Consider the following 20500-nt stretch of genomic DNA (forward strand, 5'->3'; position numbering starts at 1 on the left):
GTGTGGTCATCATGGCTTGATTAATCGTGCCAAATTAAAACCAAACATCATTTTGATTAGTTTGATTAACCGTGCCAAATTAAAACCAAGCAGCATCATTTTGATTGATTTGATTCTTTTCTATTTATGCGCAGCAACATAATTAATCACTTGGTTAAACATAAGTATCAAACATAGCAGAACTTAAAATGTTTTTTAGGACACTTAAACATACGGTTTGTCTACTTAGAACTTTATTATTATTATACACCCGTAAAAAACAGAGAGAAAGAGAGAATTTAAACATGGTGAGTCTTGTCCGAGTCCTCGAGACTTGTTGGGCGAAACCAAGCAGTCTCCTCCAGCACCGCTGTGTCCTGGCGTGCACCCTCAGCGGCGTCGCTGTGCTCAGTCGGGGAGGGACCGAAAACTCCAGTTTTGGGATGTGGAGACCAATATTTATCAGAATCTGGCTTTATGACTTCGTCAGGTACTGCACTTGCATGCAGTTCATCCTCCACGTTCTTGTCATACGCCGAGGAATGACCACTCCGACTGTTTAAAGAAAAACAATGAATACTTAAAACGATTTTTAATTATCTCACCCACCTCAAATTTATTATCCTAATAACTTCGGTATCAATTTTATTAAAATATATCATTCCTGTTGGGTGGGAGATTGTTGTTAGGTAGGTGAGACATTGACACCACAAAATACCCACAACAACCCCAAAAAGAATGAATTAAGATGGTCTTTGTATTTTGCCCAAAAAAAGAAAAATGGTCTTTGTATAGATTTTTCTTCATCAGGTCTTAGTATATTATTAAAGATGGAAAGTTTTGTTTTTCATAAAAGGTGACCCCGTAAATGCCTTTTCTTTAATAAATTAAAATAAAATCAAGTAATAACGTCAATATATGTCATAGTCAGCTCCATCAATATTTCTATATCTTAAAAACTGTCGGTCCAATTCTTATCTTAATTTAACGATATGAGAAAATCAGCCACGTCACGTCTACTCAGCTCATGTTATATGAAAATGTGTTACGAAAAGATGGACTATAGTATACAGCAAATAACTAAATGTGGCTTGGCTTGAAATTAAAGATGTAAAATTATTAATTTGGTAACAGTTTCGAGATTTGAGTTTTGGGTCAAGCTAATATTGCCTACTAACACCAAAGCTGCGAGTTTTCAACAAGAAGTTATTCTTCAGGGGTATGGATGTAAATTAACAATACTACCACGTGTCAAAACTTGAACTGGATGCTTTTGGTATTATCCATTTACGCCTAATGGCATATGCCTTTTTTGTGCACTGTACGTTGCTTATGCTATCTGTACGAATATATTTATTTTCAAGAAAATGTATTAATCTTTTTTTTAAAAAAAAACAGAGTGCCTTAAGACTGAAAAGTGAAAACTAATATATTTTGCAAAAATAAAAGGGTTCTTTCAGATCCATTGCGTTTGAATTAAGCAAATATATAACATTTGGAAAAAAAAAAAAAAAAAAGAGAGGCAAATTTGTGACATAGAAAAATAAAATACACAAATATATTGGGAAACCCAAATATATTACAACTTAACTGATCTGAATACGTACTCCCTAAAGGAAACCCTGATATCTGAACTTTCTAGATCTGGGAATAATATATTGAATTTAAGACAGTCGTAAAATAATAAAATTGTTTGTTTGACCAACGAGCCAGTGAAACTTAAAAAACCTCTGATATGTAATGTTCATAACAATTTATTTGTAATGAAGACGATGTTAATATATACTGTACATTTCATGTGAGTTAATCATATTTCCACAGAAAAATGTAGTATTTTCTCTCTTTATTCGTTACTTAGGTTAAAAGAAACATCAAAAAATGTGGAAGAAGCAAAAAATAGAAAGAGAAAGAGAGTGTTTGATACCGTGAAGGGAAGAGAGCAGAGGCGGTGGCGCGTGGAGAAGCGCGTGGGTTTACCAGATGTTTCTTTAAGCCGGTGATCAACTGAAAGCTCTTCGATCTGGTTGCCATAAAATTCTGTTGCTTCGTCGGAGATTACGAGAGAGATAGGAGGATTTGTTTTCTACTCAAGATTTTGCTTCGTAATGTTATGATGACTTTAACTCCGTTTAGTGTGTGCTTATATAGATAGATGCATTTATGAATGCTTTGAAAGAGATGGGATTAGGAGACAAAACACTATCTGATCCACGTGTCTCACCAACCAAACGTTGCCGTTTGGTTTGCTTTTTGACGCCGTTACTTGACAAATGGACAGTGTGTGAATCTAAAGAAACGGCCTATTTAATACTATAGCCTTACTTTTATTTTGGGCCGGTTTTAAGTAAATCAGCCCATTTAAACCCATCTTAATAAGTCTTCTCCCTCTTAACCGACGTGCGACACGCGTTGACCGCCACGTGTATCACGTTCCTTACATCTTTCTTTCTTCCTCATGAGAAGAAGAAAAAAACAGGAAAACAAAAAATTCAAGCTGCGATTGCGAAGGAGAGACTTCAGATCTAGCTTGATCCGGTGATAATGGCTCTCGAATGGGTGGTTTTAGGTTACGCGGCGGCGGCCGAAGCGATTATGGTGGTGCTATTGACGATGCCGGGACTTGACGGACTCCGCAAGGGATTAGTCGCCGTCACGCGTAATCTCCTCAAACCGTTTCTCTCGATTGTTCCTTTCTGTCTGTTCCTCTTAATGGACATCTACTGGAAATACGAAACTATGCCTTCGTGCGACGGCGATTCCTGCACACCGTCGGAGCATCTTCGTCACCAGAAATCAATGATGAAATCCCAGCGAAACGCGCTTCTGATTGCGGCTGCACTTGTGTTCTACTGGATCCTTTACTCAGTTACCAATTTGGTTGTCAGGATCGAGCATCTTAACCAGAGGATCGAGAGGCTCAAGAACAAGGATTGATCGTCTCGTCTAAGGTCCAATCAATTAGTGTAATGCCTTTTTTTTGGTTTTCGAGGATCTTTCTTATTTCGCTAGGTTTTCTCTTTTTCAACGTCTCTGATCTGTGCCTTTATGTTCTGGAGATTGAAGGATTATTCCTACTTTTCTATGCTTGGATTCTTATTTGTTACCAGATTGAGATTGTTTTTTTTTGTTGAATTTTGATTGACTATTCTATATAATCTTCTCTTCAGGATAGGCATTGATGACACACACATGATTGATGGTTTTAGTGAATTGATTCTATGCCACACACTGTGAATTCTTATGCATTCAATGAATTAGAGCTTCAGATTTGGTAATCAGGGAACCCTTTTGTTTAGTTGTGACCGGGTGAAATCCAAATTGTCTCCTAGGTGCATTTCCCCTGTTACAGAATTATCATGATGCATCTGATCTGAACTTATAGTATGTGCTTTTGATATGCTTTGTTAGACACAGAAACCGATCATGAATCCCCTAGATTGACCAATACCAAACAATTATCATTCGTTACAAAATGATTGATTAGCGTATAATAAAGTAATCAAACGTCCTCGAGTTTCTAGGGAATTCAGTTTTAGAGTGGGGTACATCCTAAGTGAGTTTAGATTGATAATGTAGGAAGAGAAAACTGTTGATCATGTATATGCTTCTTCATGGACCTTGTTGTGAAAGATTTATTTTTTCTTCTTTGGCTTTCACATATTATGAGTTCTCTTAGTTACCTTATAAAATGTTTGAACTTTGGCCACTCTTACTTTCGAAATGTATGGACTTGAAGTAGATATCGAGATTTATGTCTGGTATCTTAGTTGGAGGAACTCAATACAGAGCCATACTTGGCCTGACTCCTGAGTAGTAATTTTGTTTACAAATTATAATTTCGGGTGGTTTTTGGAACGTAAACAATATTTTAGCATCTATGTACTCCGTTAATGAAATAGGAATATTCGTAGCCCATAAATATGGCTTTGCATTTACCCTTAGGGTATGATTGATGGCCTTCATGGCCTCATTACTTCATTAGAGGAATATAATTAGGGTAAAGAACAGATGATTCTGTCTTACCAGTTAAAATAAAAGCAGTAGAAAACTAGATGATTATATTTTACGCAGGAATAAGGCGAAAGAAGAAGCAAAGTAAAGGAAAACATTCTACTTGCTCTTCGTTGAAGAAAACGTATAGATTCCTCCTCTTTTTTTTTTTTTGGGCAAAGATTCCTCCTCTATATTTCTCATTATCCTCCCAAATTATAGTCACATCTTGATATGTTTTTTAAAAGCGATCATGTGCTAAGGGGCTTAGAAACGGTCCACAAATACTTAAAATAAAGTTCATTTATCAACCATGGCCCAAAAGTCTTTGAATCTGTTCAGTGTTCAATATAGTTCGACACGTATCGTTAGATTCGTTGCACAGAGATTCTCGATGACCTCGTTGTTCGTGCCATCTGTTTCCACTCACCACGTAACAAGTATCTAATCACCGTCCATTTTTCACTCTTTCCACATGTCATCATCTTCTTCCATCATTCCCAAATTATCTTATCTCTGACATAAAAAATACCTTATATAATGACCGCAAAACCAGAACCCATGTTCATGGGCGTGACATGTTATTTGAGAAACAGAACTCATTAGATAATGTTTTAAATTCGAATATCCATTACGTAAACAATTGTAAATACATTTTAATTACGGGCCGACTATATAAACACATTCATTAAAATAAATATAGTCATATAAATGCCACTGTTTCTGTTCTCTCAACTCTAAATAAAATTATTAGCGGCTTAGAAGAAAAAATGCACTATCAAGAACAGATGGAGTCGCTTATGTTGGGAGAAGAACGCAGACGCGGAAACTACGTCAGAGACGCAGACGCGGACGCGGACGCAGATGAAGGTGTTAACTCTCCCTCTTCTTTTCCAAACTCTCCTGATGATTCGGACCGTCGCACTTCTTCTTCTTCTTCAAGGTAATGAGAATCAGAAAGTTCCGGTTTTAACCCCTGATTTTAGATCTTGTCAGAACAAACCCCCAATAATTAGGGTGTTTTCTTTACAATCTTATGGTTTAGGGGTATAATACGGAATATCTTTTTTCGGTGGTGGAAGAAAATTATTCATTTGGTCCGAAAATTTTACATATTTTTTAATCTTATCACAAAATGATTGGGAAATTTTTATAACAGGAGAGGATTGTCGAAACATTACAAAGGTAAATCACAATCGTTCACAACGTTGGCAGAAGCGCTAACTGTGGAAGATCTCGCTAAGCCCGAGAATCCATTCAACGCAAAGCTGAAGCAGCGACGAGAGAGCCCTCACTGTCGTAGATTATCCGGATGCGGCGGCGCTTCGGAGCGAAATTTAAGTGGTCACGACGTTTTTCTCGCCGGAAACGATGGGCCGCAGCGACTCCCCGGTAACAGACCGCCTCTGAGAGCCCAGACGCTCTCGGCGGCTCATATTTCGGCTTTGCTTACTCGAACCTAAACCGGAACAGAACCGGGTTTTGTTTTGGACGATGTTTTTCAATCTTTTGTTTTCTAATTTTGTACAAGTTACTTAAAAAGTGTGTTGACCTTTTGATAATTTTGTAATTTTCCAGTTTAATTTAGAAAGCACTTGACAGTATATAATATACAAGTAACTGACCATATTTCTTATTCATCATAGTTTTGGTTATGGAAAAATTGAAAATTGATGAGTTAAGGAAAAAATCTAAATTCTGCAACAGTGTATCTTAATAGGCCTTTTCTTAGAGATTGATGGGCTAGACTGGAGGAGTCACGGTTCTCTATATCGGGCCTACAATGGGCTTTCTTAATTTACATGTCTGTTCGCTTTCATATTTACAGATGTCATCCCCTTTTTCTAACTTCTACAATTTCCACCACGTATTTTACCTTTTGTTTATATAACACACCTCTAAGATATCAGATATTTCTTGTTTTACTGCACATTTTTTTCATTCCAAAATTAATTTTTATTCAAAATGTTTCCAATTCACGCCAGAAATTATATGTTGATTGCTGAATGTTAATGTATGTGCATAGAAATCTTTTGGGGTAAATTCCGAAATAATTGACAGTGAGGGGGTTCTTATAAAATTTCTCTGAATTATATTGGATAATGCTGTCAAGATGACGTGGAGACCCATGGATGACGAAGCTTTGACTCGCTTGCTTCCTTGTACTGAAAGTTGACACCACGACACGATCCAATCTTCATCGGTTTTTGCAGTTTGAAGAAGATGAAGATTCAAACTCTTGGATTGATTTCAGTAGATCAAAAAATAACACTTTCTCAGATCTGAAATTTGTTTGAATTTGTGATTGTCCAATTCGTCGGTAACAATGGCTTCCTTGGAGATGAATGACCTAAAAAGTAAGTGTTCCGATAAACTCTTTGAATAGGGATGTGGTAATGAACTAGTATCCACTGATTTCGAATTGAGTTATCTGCTGAATCGTGGAGGAATATATTGGCATCTTCTGCTTTCTTCTGTTTCTTGGCTATGGATTCATCGTGTGTTAATTAGTAGTACCTATGGAGGCTAAAAAAAATTGTTTTCTTGCTCTTTTTGTTTTGGATTTTTTTTTTTACATTAACAAAAAGGCCTAAATTTTTAGTTATGCGTAGGGTATCAAAGAAAATTTTGAAACTTTGGACCGGCCCTGGTGGCAGAGATAGGGCTAGGTTTGACAGGGTTTGGTGTGTTCTTTACATTCCTGGGAGTGATATTTGTGTTTGACAAGGGACTCATCGCCATGGGGAATGTAGGTATATTTATACCACGATTTTAGCAAGCTTTTGATGTGTTATATCTACGTCTCTGTGGTCTATTTGAACAGGTTCTCTTCTTAGCTGGTGTGACTCTAACCATTGGAATCAACCCAGCAATCCAATTCTTTACTAAACGGCAGAATTTTAAGGTTCTTTCATTATCCCTTTTTGCTTCCTGTTTGATTCCTGAGGTCACAAGGCAGAGATCGAGAAGAAATCTCCACGGGTTTCATATCTTTGTGTTTTGTAGATTATACTAGTAGTTAATACATCTTCTTACCTTTTCTACTTCTTGATATACATACAGGGTACTATATCGTTTGGATTGGGTTTCTTGTTGGTTGTGTTTGGATGGCCTATTTTCGGTTTGCTTCTAGAATCATATGGGTTCCTTGTACTCTTCAGGTGGGTTTTTTTTTGGAGTTTTCTTCTCCTTAACAATATTGTGGTTTTACTTATTCATTTCTAGTTTTGATTTGTTTACTAATGTCTTTTCTCCATTCTTCTGTAATTGTTAAGTGGTTTCTGGCCTACACTTGCCGTCTTCCTTCAAAGGATACCTCTATTAGGCTGGCTTTTGCAGCAACCATACATCAGATCGGTACATCCAACTGCTCTTCACTTTTACTATTTGGACATATTTGCCTTATCCAATCCAACGTTTACGTCATTGAATCAGTTGCTGGATCGCTACCGTGGAAGGCGTGTCCCTGTCTAAACCCTCTTTGCACAGAAATACGTATCGTTATAATATACAAAGGTACATATATGTATATAAAACACTCTTGTTCTCCTTCTTTATGCGTTGTAAATGGTTCTTGGAACTGGGTCTTGTGGCTTTTTCTCTCTTTACGACTGTGATCATTATTAACCTAGTGAAAGCTTCTCCTATTTGATTATGGAGATTTGATTTGTCCAACCACTTAAGTCAACTCTATAGTTTATAGTTATGTTTATGGTTTTTGTATCTAAAACATCTCAAATGTTGTCTTTGTTATGTTGAGACTACTATATATCCAATTATGAAGGCTCATGGCATTTAGAGTTCTTATTTCTTAACATTCTCTTTTATGATATTTGACACAATTGGACTGTAGAAAATCAAATTTAGTTGTATTTTTATATTTACAAATTTTACATATATGTAATTAGAAACCTGATTTAGCAAATTAGAGCAATCAGAAACACACTAATGCAAAAATGTAAACGCAAAGTGACCTTCAAAGTTCGACACTTATTACATATATGTAAAATTTTGGTTCGTCTATCGTTCCCATCTCCTAGACTATAGTAAAAACTAATTCACAACTCTTGTAAATATTTTATTCACAATTTAAGTTTGAAAAAAAAAAAAAATCAAGAATTTCATGCTCAAAAGCACGTTTCATTTCTCACCTACTCACAGGTCCAGCGGATTTTTTTTAAAAAAATGACCACTGTAATAATATCCACAAGCAGCAAAAGCCAAAGCCACTCATTCTTTGCAAGTTGAAATATAATTTTTGTGGCCTATAAAATGCATACATCCATATTCCTTTCGGTAATTTACAATTTCATATCAATAGTTACGCATAAAATAATGGTGGTCAAAGTATATGGGCAGATAAAAGCAGCTAATCCACAAAGAGTATTGCTCTGTTTTTTGGAAAAAGGCATCGAGTTTGAAGTAATTCATGTAGATCTCGACAAACTTGAACAGAAAAAACCAGAACATCTTCTTCGTCAGGTATATAAGTCACAATATTTTTAAGTATTTTATCACAGACAACGTATTATTCATTACCTAATTCTTACGTTGTATACTTGTATTAGCCGTTTGGTCAAGTTCCAGCTATTGAAGATGGAGATCTAAAGCTCTTTGGTAAGATACATTCTCAAATATTTTATTGTTTTTTTTTTTTCTTAAATGACTACATGTAAAAAAGCTATTTATATGTTCGATTTTTGGTTTCAAGAATCGCGAGCCATAGCGAGGTACTACGCGACAAAGTATGCGGACCAAGGAACTGACCTATTGGGGAAGACATTGGAGAAACGAGCCATTGTGGACCAGTGGGTGGAAGTTGAGAATAACTACTTTTACGCTGTGGCTCTACCCTTAGTTATTAACATCGTCTTTAAGCCCATGTTTGGTGAGCCAATCGACGTCGCTTTGGTTGAGGAGCTAAAGGTCAAGTTCGACAAGGTCTTGGATGTGTATGAGAACCGGTTAGCTACGAACCGGTACTTGGGCGGTGATGAATTCACATTGGCTGATTTGACTCATATGCCCGGTATGAGATATATCATGAATGAAACCAGTTTGAGCGGTTTGGTTACGTCTCGAGAGAATCTTAACCGGTGGTGGAATGAGATTTCGGCTAGACCGGCTTGGAAGAAGCTCATGGAATTGGCTGCCTATTAAATTACTTCAAGTTTATATGGATGGTGGTGCTGATGATGATAACGTGCTATTAGTATTTTATTTTCCCCCATATAAAGTTAAATCGCATGTTATATTAATTGCCTTCATGGAGGATTTGATAGATTTTTCTACTAAAAAAAACTTTTAACACATTCAAACGGTTAACAACGAGGTTCCTAAACAAAAACACAACCGATCGAATTACACAAAAAAAAAAAAAATTATTAGAAATTATGTATGTTCTAGACGAAGTCAATATTGTGGTTATTCAAAGTAGCAACAGATTTGTTCTTGTAGTCCTCCTCATGAAAGTCTCAAGGAAATCTTCCATTCAAATCACAAAAGTCAACGTCAAACTGAGGTTGAAATAAGAATTGGAAAAAGAAACATCACAACTAATTAACCAAATCAAAGTGAGGAACGGTAACAACAATTAATAAGACGACTTTAATCATAATTTGTTCACTTCTCCATAAGCAGTTTGATAAACATGCTCTGTGAAGTCTTTGCCGTTTATTTGTCACCACCCACCAGGCCATAACCAGCCACATCCAAACCACCAAAACAATTTAACCGGTGGTAGTGTTGTTTGCAACCATCAAACCAGTTTTGCAATAAATGGCAAAAGGCTTCACAGCACCGAAACCATTTTGCATGCTATTGTGGCAAGACATATAGAGATAAAGGAAGCACAATAGCATGTTCTCTTGTTCGGAATATTTTTTTCCAAATTTAATATAATCTCGATTTACTAATGTAAGAGTGAAAAAAAAAAAAAAAAAAAAAGAATAGTAAGAGTGAGAAGGATGGTAAGAGTGGTGGTGATGGTAAGAGTGAAAAGCTTGGTAAGACTAAGAAGAGAAAAACAGATACAATGACAGCAATGAATCCTTCGTACAAAAGTTTTTCTGAAGATGTCAACGTTTGGTGTGCAGATATAGTTCACATTATATTCAGTTCCGGCCCAATATATTTGGGAGCCTTAGGGCAAAATACAATTTAAAAAAATTACGGATTTTTATAGTAAAAATTGTTATTTTAAAAATTTTGGGCCTTTTTATACATTTTTATAAAGAATTAGGCTTTTTAAAATATAATTTTCATATTAATAATATTTTTGAAAATATTTGGACCTTTTTTACATTTAATTTTAAAAAAAAAAAAAAACTTCGGACCGTCGCACCTCCGCTCCGCCGGGGCTAATTGTATTCAAAGTGATTGGACAAGCTTTTTCAAGTGATGCTAATGCTCTCATCCTATCTATGGATGTGAACAAAGGGTCAAACATTCTGTCTATAGGAAAAAAACTTGTCCAACCACTCTGAATACAATATGAACCATGTCTGCACACTTAGCTTTGACATCTTCAGAAAAACTTTTGTATGAAGGTTTCATTGCTGTCATTGTGTCTGTTTATCCTTTCTCAGTTTTACCATCCTTCTCACTCTTACCATCATCACCATTCTTACCATTTTTCTCACTCCTACCATCACTGTTGGAGGAGAATCTTCTCACGGATAACTCAAACTTACATCTCCTGTCATAAAGCTTGTCACCAGAGAAGAGAGAGATAGACTTGGATCTGATCCGAACGGAACAGTAACCAGCCACCATAACCCTTTTTACCGCCGGGGAGCCCAGTGAGGATAAGCCAATGTAAATCTGATTCAACTGTGCAATAAGGGATCTCAGATTCTTCGGCGGCTTGATTGGGAATTAGGGTTTCGTTCTTCTATGATTCTGGTTTGTTTCTTTTAAAAGAGGAGGCAATTGTGATCTAATGGGCTTGCCGTTATCTTTTATCTTCTTTTACTACTATTGGGCCCTAACCCGGATTTTCTGTAGTGAAATAATATTAAAGAGAATAATAAAAACTTTAGTAATATATCATATTTGTTCCAAAATCATCGAGATTCTCTAATGTTCTCTTGTTCCGAATATTTTTCCCAAATTTAATATAATCTTTGCTAATATTATCTGCTTGGCAATGATATTTGATTATTGTTCTTCTTTTTGGGTGATTTATAAGAGAATTCTCTTAAATCTACCAAACATATAGTTACAGTTTAAACATGAACTTATGTATTCATTCATACCTTCTTTTTCTTATTTTTTATGTTATATATCATGCTTGTATGTAAAAAATGAATATTTTTTGTTAAAAAATACATTTATATTTATATATGAAATTTTTACATATATATGTAAATTTAAACCTGATTTAGCAGATTAGATCAATCATATTTTAAACACACTAATGCAAATATAAACGCAAACGCAAACGCAAACGCAAGCTATTCAAAAGAAAAAAAAAATCCACACTTATTTTAAGTTGATGATACTAATTTAAATTTGGATCGTCTCATTTCTTGTTGTTGTTGTTGACTTGTTGTACATATAAGAAACATTTTTTAATAGTAAGAAATACAACAATTAAATGTAAATATTATTATATATATGTATATGTAATGCCTTTTTATCCAAAAGGGATAAATTAATAAATCAACAATTTAAAAAGAAAAGAATCAGAAAAAAATGGCAAGACGACATTTGTAGTATTGCTGAGCCACTAAACTAAAAAGTGTTAGTTTAGTCTTCGTGATCTTCTCAGCTCTTTGTAACCAAGAATCTTTGTCCTCTTCAATGAACAATGTTCTCTCTTCCACATTGTGATTAATAGGATTGACGTGAACTTTAACCGTGTGAGAAGGTACGACTTGGTGATATAGAATCTTCGTTGTTTGAGATGTCGAGATGAGCATTTGGTTGTTAAATCTAGTTTCCTCTTCAACCACATCGAATTCCGATGAATCAAGGGTTTCATTTTTATTTACGTCTTCATTGTCTTCTATCCTGTTTACGTTTTCCTCGTTATACGTATCAAACGAGAAAAAATCATCGATATCTATGTTGTCATTGGTATTGTTCCCTGTAAATTAAACAATTTGTAATTATCGTTAGAGAAGAAGAGCACCATAACAATCTTGAATTTGAAACCAAATTATACATTCATACTCACCATGAAATCCAAGATCTTGGTCAGTATTATCCAAACTCGATATGATCTTCTGATCTTCTATATAACCGGCCTTCTCAAATGCATGATGAATGATATATATACGTTAGGTTTAAAATATATATATAGTATAAACTAAAAGTATCTTTACATAGTATGATATAATTACCTGGTTCATATGATGATTTGACGTTATTAATTGTTGTTCATCATAATTGCCAACGTGGATCACTTGATCACCAACGCTATTATAGTGGTTGGAGTTACTTGCAGCGAAAGTAAAGTCATCAAAAACGCCATTATCGTTGTTGTGAGTCATACTCTTGAAGAAATCGCAATCACTAACCGAAGAGTTCTCTACACGCAACGGTGGTAGAGATATATTGTGTTGTAACATTGAACATTCGATCTCTGTATTAACCTGTATGAACATATAGAAAATCCATCATTAATAACATTATATGTTGATAGATGTATTAAACTTTATAGGGTGATCATCAAATTTTGAAATATTAGGTATACCTTATATGGAGTAGGGAACGGTCTATAAGAAGAACCGTAGTATTGTGACCAGTCCTCGTTGCTGATTGCGTTAGAGTTAAAACGCTCGTTGCCAAATCGCGGTTGGAATGTGTTTTGAACTTGATGAGTAGTTGAACTGATTTCGAGATCCGAACAAGCGTCAAAACGCGATGAGCAATTACCAATCACATTGGACATCGCGTGTACATATGACCGGTGCTGATCTCTTGGCTTAGCTTCAATAACAATCTTTTTGAACACACGACAAAGTGCATATGCGTCCTGAAAAATATAAATTTAGACAATTTTTCCTAATGCTATATACAATAAATTAGTTAATTAGCCACGAACCTGCATGCCGTAAGCAGAAGGCTCACATTCTGTTTCATCAAGTCGATATTCGTGCATGACCCAACCAGTTCTTATGCCGTGTGGTGCGCGCCCACGGTAGTAAACCAATGTCTTCTTGGTTCCAATGGCTCGGTCTCTCCAACTCACTCGGCGGTCTTTACCCGTAGCCTTCCAATAACCGCCTTTGGTTGCTCGGTTCGTCCTTGAACCGTTGGGATACTTCCGGTCCCGTGGGCTGAAGAAGTACCATTCTTGGTCTTTGCTCGGAAGCAAGGACTTCCCTATCATTGAATTTATAATTGATTACTTTAAGTAACGTAATTTATCAGAAGATATTAGATGATATAAATTTTAAGAATATGATTCAATTAAGTTGGCATTCATGTTTTCAGTTACAGTTTTTTATTAAAACAAATTATTTTATTTTATTTTTAATTCAAGTTCACATTTATTTTCTAAAAGATTTGGTGACTTTTTTATTCTCTGTGTAAAATATATTAGAAAATGTTTTTAAATCAATCATTTTTCCCGTAGAAGTATAGGTAAGGGTTTCTTCATCTATGCTATATTCTTATTCTTTTCTTCAATCTCTCATATGGGTTTCAGACAAATAATAATAATTCTTAATTATCACAGATGTTGTGATTTTAGTCCAAATATTTTTGCAGAATTTTGAAATCTAAAGTAGAATGGCGTAATTAATGTTTATCATAAATCATATCTTTCAAAAATTTAAATTTTAGTAAAGATCAAATTAATAGTACCTGGCAAGTCCCATGGCTCACACTTGTAAAGATCAACTTCAGCGATAACTTCAAGTTCGATTTCTAGACCGTTGATCTTTCTTTTTAGATAGTAAGTAATTAGTTCCTCGTCCGTTGGATGGAATCTGAAACCTGGAGGTAACGAGACAGGAGCCATATAAATAATCTCAAGTTGTTTTTGAAATTATTTTGTTTGAATCAATTTTAAGAAAGAAAGAGAGCTAGGGAATCGAGAGGAAGAAGAAGATATTAGCTGGAGAATAGATATGTTTTGTGTTCGTTGAGGGTTTGGAGAGCAAGGTTATATATAAAGAGGTAATGAAAAAGGAGAGGCAAAAGTGAATAAAGGGAAGGTCCCCATCCCAAAATAAGAAATAATGATAAAAATTTAATTAATATTTAAAATTCAACAATTTTTTTGTCTGACGAATAGATCTAACTCTAAGTTTTTTTTTTTTATAATAATTAAAATGATAACAAATAACATGATCACGAGAGGATTCTGTACTTAACCGGAATAATTAATCAAAAATTGCCGCCCTAAATGTAAACCGTGTTTATTCATCAAGTGGCTTCATCAATTATCCCATGCTTCTCCGAGAGTGGTCGGTCTGGAATATACGTGCACGTGTCAGAATTCTATTGGTTGCATGGGAGATCGAATCTTGGGTTAACCCAAAACTGTTGCAATCTCTTCTTCTTTTTTTTGCTTTTTTTTTTTTTTTTTTTGTTATTTGGCGGCACTTCTAACTGAAATAACTGTCTCTTTTGTACCCACTTGCATGCCAATCCTTTGTTTTCCTTCACATTGCCATCCGATCTACGTACATATATCTTTTTTAAAAATATTTATCTTAATGTTGTAAATTTATACTAGTAGCGTTTTACATTTTATTTTGTCATTTTATTTTGTCTTTTTCTGTTTCTCATATATTCATTTTGCATCGTAGCTTATATGGCTCGACTAGAAAGTTGAACTCCATTTTATGGTCGTTCCATCAACATTCATATATTTTCTAGTGATATTATGCTGTTAATTTTGATTCGGAAAAAATTGAAATTTCAGAGATTTTGAAACTAAAAACAAAAAAATTGAGTGGCCAGAAATCCTTTCCTCCCCATATTTAGTTCCGTCAAATAAATTACCAAAACTTTTGTTCCAATATAGAAAAAATATTGACCGAAAGTCCAATTATACGTACTCCAAAGACTTATGGATATAAGAAATTATAATCAAATGAACATATTCACATTTGGCGTAGGCTATAAAACTTATCTAAAATTGGGACATATGAAAAAATGGATCAGATATATGTATATAAAATTTGAAAAAAGCATATGGGGTTTAGATGGTTATATGTATCATCATGTGGGATCCAGCAGTTGTGAACATGTGAATAAATCCTTGGAAGCTGTTGATGGGCCAACCCAAGAGAATCACTTCTCAGCCTTTCTCATCATCGTCATAACCTTTTTCTCTCATTATTCCAAATTCCATATTCTCTTTCTTCTATGTATCACCATATATACATATCTTTAATATATCTACATATATATACAATGTGTACATAGTACATACCCTTCTTGACACATTTCCCTCACATGAATCCATCTTTTGGTTCTTTACTTATTTCTTTCTAACGTTCACACACATTTCTATAAACTAATAACATATATTAGTCCTATGATTAGCCCTACCTTTAGATTGATATCATGGCATAAATATATAAATTTAGTTAGAATGATAAAGTAATCAGTTATATTTTTTTTTTTGTTAAAGATTAAAAGCTAATATGTAAAAATAGGTTGAAATTATTATGAAATTTCGGAGTCTACAAGATCCCCAAGTGACTTAATGTCATTCCAAGATGAAATCGCACGATTGATTTGATAATAAAACATGGAGAAAGTGGTCTTCTAGTGTTGCGATTTGTGGGCTAAATGGGCTTTCCCGTGGGCCGAGTAACTTATGATCAGTCAACAAGCGGTCACGTGATACCCAGCGGTGAGCGCACGTTAGAATAGTTCCCAGTTCCATTTTCAGGCTACAGTGAGCCGAACCATGTCTGCGAGAGATAAATTAATGGAGATCTTACAAATATGGAAATGTTAAAAACAAAAAAATCGAACCAAAGAAGAAGCCTACGGTTGTTCTGTTCCTTTCAATCTCACCAAATTTTCATCTTCGCCTTCAATTTGGATGGATTCTCTTCACCAAACCAAATTCGTAACCCTAGCTTCTTCTTAAATTATAGACAAGTTTAATTCGAATCTGGATGAAATTTTGGTTTTGTTTGTCTAGATGGAATTCTAGATGTGTCTGATTCCGAAACCTGAGAGATGCTGGGAGCGATTCATTTCGGGGTATTAGCAGCTTGTTTCGTCCTATTCGTTCCCATGGCAATGGCTGGTTGGCATCTGAGCAGGAACAAGATGCTCTTCTTTAGTGGCGCTTTGTTTATATCTCTCGCGGTTTGTGTTCACCTCACGCCTTATTTCCCTTCCGTTTCCGACATCGTTGCCTCTGTTTCGTCTGTTGTTGTCTACGATCATCGTATCTCTTGTATTAACGAGGTGAATCAGATTGTCTGGGATGTTAAACCGGTCACGAATCCGGATTCTGTTCGTAGAAATAATGGCTCGACAAAGCTTGATTATTTCGACAAGAACTGGGATTGGATTAAATCGAGGAAAGTTTTGAGTTGTGAGTTTCAGAAATTGGATAAGTTTGATGTTTCGGATTTGTTGAATGGATCTTGGGTTGTTGTTGCTGGTGATTCTCAGGCGAGATTCGTGGCTTTGTCGTTGTTGAATCTTGTTTTGGGTTCGGATTCCAAGGCTATGGATTCGGTTAGAGGTGATCTGTTTAAGAGACATAGTGATTACAGCATTGTGGTTAAAGAGATTGGGATGAAGCTAGATTTTGTGTGGGCTCCTTATGAGAAAGATTTGGATGATCTTGTGGTATCTTATACGAAGATGAAAAAGTATCCTGATGTTGCGATCATGGGAACTGGGTTATGGCATATGCTTCATGTGAACAATGCTTCGGATTTCGGTTTTCGGTTGAAGGAATTGAGTAGTCATGTGGAGTCTCTAGTGCCCTTTACGCCAAAGGAGCAAGAAGGAGGCGGATCGGTTTCCGGTAGATCTGTGCATCTGTTCTGGATTGGGATGCCGGTTTTGATCAACGGGATGTTGAATACGGATGAGAAGAAGGAGAAGATGAGTGATACCGTGTGGCATGAGTATGATAGATCGCTCGGGGAGAGTAAGATCTTGCGCCAAATGGGCGGTCCTCTTATCTTGCTTGATATCCAGTCCTTCACATGGAACTGTGGACCGCAATGTACACTTGACGGGATGCATTATGACTCTGCGGTCTATGATGCCGCTGTCCATGTCATGCTCAATGCGTTGCTTATTGAATCTCATCAAACTTTATGAGTTCTTGACACGGTTTTTTGTTTATTCCTTTTTCTGTTAGGGGTTCTCTTGTAGAGTTTTAAGAGAAGTGGGATGTTCATAGGAATTTTACAACACACGGTGATCCTTTTGGCCTGAGTGATCTTCACATTGGAAGTAAGTGAACTTACATTCTTGGCTATAATAGGTTTAATATCTTTTGACTTTGAGATTATAACACCTTTAGTTATTCTGATTCTTGTTATATCACAGTACCCTTTTGCATTCTTTTTATGATAAGACTCAATGCGCATCATTAGCTTTAAGCATTTGAAAGGAAGCTTTCGCTCCTTAGTAATGTAAACAAATAGATACAATAGTGATGTTTGTGTAATCACTGTTCTTAGTACATTGGTGGTTTTTGTACCTATGCGTGGGAGAGAGAGAACTATGAAATGCAAAAGTCTGACCCAAGTTCATTCCTTTCTAACCCTAAAGATAACCTTAGACCAAGATCGATATACTTGCCATCAAAAAATTCTGACCCGGAAAAAAGAATCATGAGATATCTCAATGCACCCGTCTCTGTCTCACGGAGTCTCAAATTGTTTCCCTTCGAAGGTCTGTCCATAATTCCAGTTTTTAGGGGAGACGTTGTAAGATGTCACAGTTGACCTGTCACTAGAAGTTACCTCAAATGAGAGAGCTTGGTTCTTGAGATCAGCATTGATATGCCAATTCTGTCCCCAATTACGACCCATAGGTAACCACCCGGTTCTCGACCCTTTGATCTTCACAGCAGCTACATCACCGGACCCTGCAACATTGGTGATCAGAACCGAAATGAAAATGCCTCCACCATCGACTGTAAACCGCATGCTCCCTTCCCTTCTACAGTTGATCCTGTTTTGGTAAAGCCAACAACAATGGTTGTAAGTCATAACTTAAGTGATATGAAACTATTTACAAGCTCAGCTCCAAACCACTTCACAAACCAATAACAGTCAGTTTCAATCCTATCATTGGTTTCCAAATTCCATCTTCTTTCTCTCATGGCAAAAATGAAAACGAGAGGAAAGCTAGCTACTCAACTATGATGAGCAAAAACTATTCATATACACTACAATATTGCCACCAATTCAAACCTATCTACCATTTCTCAGAAACTTGTACACACACTAACACTACAACAACTCAAATAAAACAATCAGGGGCAATAATGTAAATTGCGTATTGAGGACGACATTTAGGGTAAGCCCATCTCACATAATAAAGCACACGGATATCGAAGAAGACGCAAACACACAAAAGCAAAAGCATCGCCGGATTTTTTAAATCGATAGTGGCGTCAAAAAGCAGAACCGCGTTCCCACCACCGCAAACGCATTTCTCACAAAACGCGAAACAAATTGGAAAAAAACGCACCTGCGATACTGCACCGGCATGTTCCCAGCTTTCCAAATAGCGATCTTCTCAAACGCTTCGATCGGAAGCACGAAATGTTTGTTAGGTGGATTACAATGACCACCACCATCTGGATCAAATCCGTAATTAGGAGCACAAAAATTCGTAGCGGTGACAATAATTGAAGTTCCAGGGATACACCAACGGAGATCATCAACACATCTGAGCTCGAAACAAGCACCACAGATCTGACCACGCTCAAACAGAGTCTCGCTTAGACCAACAGTAGCCATACCGTACCCAGATTTGACGAGATCTCCGTATCCACACGCACCACCCACCGCGTCTCGAGGATTAGAAGCGGCGTAGTAGGTGGCTCGAGCTGGACGCCATTCTGAGGCGTCGGAAGAGACGGATGAAGAAGAAGGAGAAGAGGTTGAGGAAGAGTAATGAGAAATCGCCGGCGGCGATAGTGTAAGGAAGAGTAAAGGTAGAAGAAACCGTTGCATCTCTCCGGCGAGAATTCGAGAGAGAAAATGCCAATTTTGATTTTAGAGATTTTGATGATTTAATTTTAGTGTTTTATTTTAAAGTCTTTTACTCTTTTAGTGGGAAAAACATTTTGCTTTTACCGGTTTGTCGGTTTATATGAAATGACTAAAATACCCTCAATCGAAAAGGACTAAGGCCCAAATCACAAAACCCAAATGCCGTAATAAGTGAGGACTTAAGTTACACTTCTGGGTCAACTTCTTTACCTTTCATTCTCATGTGTCTCCATCCGACTCTCTCCCATACTCAAAAGTAGTTACATTTATACATTAGTCTAAATAGATTAGACAATTTTCTTTGTCACATGAAACTTACATAGCCATAATTTTCTCAAACTGATTTCATATACAAATCTTATAGAGTTTTTTTGTTCTTATATTTCATTACTACAAGCGGCTTTGATAATGGCTTCGAAATGCCGCTTCTCATGGATAATGTAATGTCCACCATCAGGGACCTCATGGAGCTTTATCCATGGCAGCTTATCACATATATAAATTAAAACATCTCGTGAAATTTGTTTGTCTTCGAGTGCACACCACATATGTGTTATAAATTTAAGTGTAAACCGACGGTTATTAAATTAACCATTGCAACTATTCAATTTATGGTTATTATTTAAACGTACGGTTGCAAACGTACGTCACAACTTTTGAACCATATATAAACTTTGTTTCTCTTGTGTCAAAGAAAGATAAGAAGAGGAGAAAAGAGAGATTCACGAGACTAAAGATTGTCTTAATCTTTAGTGCAAAACACAAAAACAAAACACAAAAAGCTCTATTTGTTTCTCTTGTGTCTTAGCCTAGAACAAGAGAGAACTTTGATTGTCTTATCCTAGAAGGGATTTCGTGTAACCCAAGGCTTGAGAAGGGTCGAAATACTCTTTAAGGAAAGTGCTCTCGTGCGCGATTCAATCTCTATCCAAGTTCACGTTCGTTACGTCCCGGAGATACAACGTCGATACACAACAATCTTAAAGAGTATTTACGGTGAACAATGGCTAATGTTTCTGTGCGTGAGATGACGTCAAAGTTTGGCAAATTGGATAAGTTTGAAGGAGTTGATTTTAGAAGATGGCAAAAGAAGATGCACTTTCTCCTCACAACGCTCAATGTGGTTCACGTTCTAAGTGTGCCAATGCCCACCGTGTCGGAGAATGGTGAGAACGAGTCCGTGGAGGAGACAAGGAAGCAACTTAAGTGGGAAAACGATGACTACATATGTCGTGGCCACATTCTCAACGGTATGTCTGATTCTCTCTTTGATGTCTATCAAAATGTCGAATCCGCAAAGGAACTATGGGATGCGTTGGAATCGAAGTACATGGCCGAGGATGGGACTGAAGGGTTCGCCA

The 20500-nt window shown here is 36.3% G+C and overlaps 9 protein-coding genes across 9 annotated transcripts in view; 5 read left to right on the top strand and 4 right to left on the bottom strand.

Annotated features, from left to right (window-relative positions):
- Positions 1–138: 138 nt before the first annotated feature.
- LOC9320427 lies at positions 139–2136 on the bottom strand. Its single transcript, XM_002884315.2, has 2 exons — positions 1904–2136; positions 139–534 (listed from the first exon to the last, which is right to left on the bottom strand). Exons 1-2 carry the CDS (start codon positions 2008–2010, stop codon positions 279–281), a joined length of 363 nt encoding a protein of 120 aa, XP_002884361.1. The 5' UTR covers positions 2011–2136; the 3' UTR covers positions 139–278.
- Positions 2137–2418: 282 nt separating this feature from the next.
- Positions 2419–3125, top strand: LOC9320428. The gene has a single exon (XM_002882230.2). It carries the CDS (start codon positions 2521–2523, stop codon positions 2911–2913), a length of 393 nt encoding a protein of 130 aa, XP_002882276.1. The 5' UTR covers positions 2419–2520; the 3' UTR covers positions 2914–3125.
- A 1401-nt stretch (positions 3126–4526) lies between these two features.
- Positions 4527–5598, top strand: LOC9318344. The gene is made up of 2 exons (XM_002882231.2): positions 4527–4912; positions 5129–5598. The coding sequence occupies exons 1-2, from the start codon at positions 4740–4742 to the stop codon at positions 5430–5432; spliced, it is 477 nt and encodes a 158-aa protein (XP_002882277.1). The 5' UTR covers positions 4527–4739; the 3' UTR covers positions 5433–5598.
- Positions 5599–6097: 499 nt separating this feature from the next.
- LOC9318345 (vesicle transport protein GOT1) lies at positions 6098–7675 on the top strand. Its single transcript, XM_002882232.2, has 6 exons — positions 6098–6326; positions 6627–6718; positions 6794–6874; positions 7033–7130; positions 7245–7326; positions 7405–7675. The coding sequence occupies exons 1-6, from the start codon at positions 6296–6298 to the stop codon at positions 7441–7443; spliced, it is 423 nt and encodes a 140-aa protein (XP_002882278.1). The 5' UTR covers positions 6098–6295; the 3' UTR covers positions 7444–7675.
- Positions 7676–8128: 453 nt separating this feature from the next.
- On the top strand, positions 8129–9304 carry LOC9318346 (glutathione S-transferase F11). Its single transcript, XM_021031531.1, has 3 exons — positions 8129–8451; positions 8538–8586; positions 8681–9304. Exons 1-3 carry the CDS (start codon positions 8242–8244, stop codon positions 9127–9129), a joined length of 708 nt encoding a protein of 235 aa, XP_020887190.1. The 5' UTR covers positions 8129–8241; the 3' UTR covers positions 9130–9304.
- Positions 9305–11554: 2250 nt separating this feature from the next.
- Positions 11555–14169, bottom strand: LOC9318347 (NAC domain-containing protein 45). The gene is made up of 6 exons (XM_002884316.2): positions 13783–14169; positions 13019–13299; positions 12668–12949; positions 12315–12566; positions 12149–12218; positions 11555–12058 (listed from the first exon to the last, which is right to left on the bottom strand). The coding sequence occupies exons 1-6, from the start codon at positions 13937–13939 to the stop codon at positions 11655–11657; spliced, it is 1446 nt and encodes a 481-aa protein (XP_002884362.1). The 5' UTR covers positions 13940–14169; the 3' UTR covers positions 11555–11654.
- Positions 14170–15832: 1663 nt separating this feature from the next.
- On the top strand, positions 15833–17474 carry LOC9320429. Its single transcript, XM_021030279.1, has one exon. The coding sequence runs from the start codon at positions 16123–16125 to the stop codon at positions 17227–17229; it is 1107 nt and encodes a 368-aa protein (XP_020885938.1). The 5' UTR covers positions 15833–16122; the 3' UTR covers positions 17230–17474.
- A 29-nt stretch (positions 17475–17503) lies between these two features.
- LOC9318348 (expansin-A13) lies at positions 17504–19442 on the bottom strand. The gene is made up of 2 exons (XM_002884317.2): positions 18613–19442; positions 17504–18090 (listed from the first exon to the last, which is right to left on the bottom strand). Exons 1-2 carry the CDS (start codon positions 19098–19100, stop codon positions 17778–17780), a joined length of 801 nt encoding a protein of 266 aa, XP_002884363.1. The 5' UTR covers positions 19101–19442; the 3' UTR covers positions 17504–17777.
- Positions 19345–20500, bottom strand: part of LOC9320430 — an 8330-nt gene continuing 7174 nt past the window's right edge. The window contains exon 6 of the mRNA XM_021030280.1: positions 19345–19689. Within this exon, the coding sequence (XP_020885939.1) occupies positions 19517–19689 (173 nt within the window). The 3' untranslated portion in view covers positions 19345–19516. The remainder of the gene's footprint in view (positions 19690–20500) is intronic.

Source organism: Arabidopsis lyrata (genome assembly GCF_000004255.2).
Source record: "Arabidopsis lyrata subsp. lyrata unplaced genomic scaffold ARALYscaffold_3, whole genome shotgun sequence".
Classification (NCBI taxonomy): domain Eukaryota; kingdom Viridiplantae; phylum Streptophyta; class Magnoliopsida; order Brassicales; family Brassicaceae; genus Arabidopsis; species Arabidopsis lyrata.

Bases quoted from the DNA above. Each gene is read 5' to 3' on its own strand.
- LOC9320427 (XM_002884315.2), bottom strand. From the start codon at position 2,010: ATGGCAACCAGATCGAAGAGCTTTCAGTTGATCACCGGCTTAAAGAAA. The intron at 535-1,903 runs GTATCAAACACT...TTCTTTAAACAG, and splicing joins TCTGCTCTCTTCCCTTCACG to TCGGAGTGGTCATTCCTCGG.
- LOC9320428 (XM_002882230.2), top strand. From the start codon at position 2,521: ATGGCTCTCGAATGGGTGGTTTTAGGTTACGCGGCGGCGGCCGAAGCG.
- LOC9318344 (XM_002882231.2), top strand. From the start codon at position 4,740: ATGCACTATCAAGAACAGATGGAGTCGCTTATGTTGGGAGAAGAACGC. The intron at 4,913-5,128 runs GTAATGAGAATC...TTTTTATAACAG, and splicing joins ACTTCTTCTTCTTCTTCAAG to GAGAGGATTGTCGAAACATT.
- LOC9318345 (XM_002882232.2), top strand. From the start codon at position 6,296: ATGGCTTCCTTGGAGATGAATGACCTAAAAA. The intron at 6,875-7,032 runs GTTCTTTCATTA...ATATACATACAG, and splicing joins CTAAACGGCAGAATTTTAAG to GGTACTATATCGTTTGGATT. The intron at 7,131-7,244 runs GTGGGTTTTTTT...GTAATTGTTAAG, and splicing joins GGGTTCCTTGTACTCTTCAG to TGGTTTCTGGCCTACACTTG.
- LOC9318346 (XM_021031531.1), top strand. From the start codon at position 8,242: ATGCATACATCCATATTCCTTTCGGTAATTTACAATTTCATATCAATA. The intron at 8,452-8,537 runs GTATATAAGTCA...TACTTGTATTAG, and splicing joins CAGAACATCTTCTTCGTCAG to CCGTTTGGTCAAGTTCCAGC. The intron at 8,587-8,680 runs GTAAGATACATT...TTTGGTTTCAAG, and splicing joins TGGAGATCTAAAGCTCTTTG to AATCGCGAGCCATAGCGAGG.
- LOC9318347 (XM_002884316.2), bottom strand. From the start codon at position 13,939: ATGGCTCCTGTCTCGTTACCTCCAGGTTTCAGATTCCATCCAACGGAC. The intron at 12,567-12,667 runs GTATACCTAATA...ATGTTCATACAG, and splicing joins CGTTCCCTACTCCATATAAG to GTTAATACAGAGATCGAATG. The intron at 12,219-12,314 runs GTAATTATATCA...GCATTTGAGAAG, and splicing joins CAAATCATCATATGAACCAG to GCCGGTTATATAGAAGATCA.
- LOC9320429 (XM_021030279.1), top strand. From the start codon at position 16,123: ATGCTGGGAGCGATTCATTTCGGGGTATTAGCAGCTTGTTTCGTCCTA.
- LOC9318348 (XM_002884317.2), bottom strand. From the start codon at position 19,100: ATGCAACGGTTTCTTCTACCTTTACTCTTCCTTACACTATCGCCGCCG. The intron at 18,091-18,612 runs GTGCGTTTTTTT...TTACCAAAACAG, and splicing joins ATGCCGGTGCAGTATCGCAG to GATCAACTGTAGAAGGGAAG.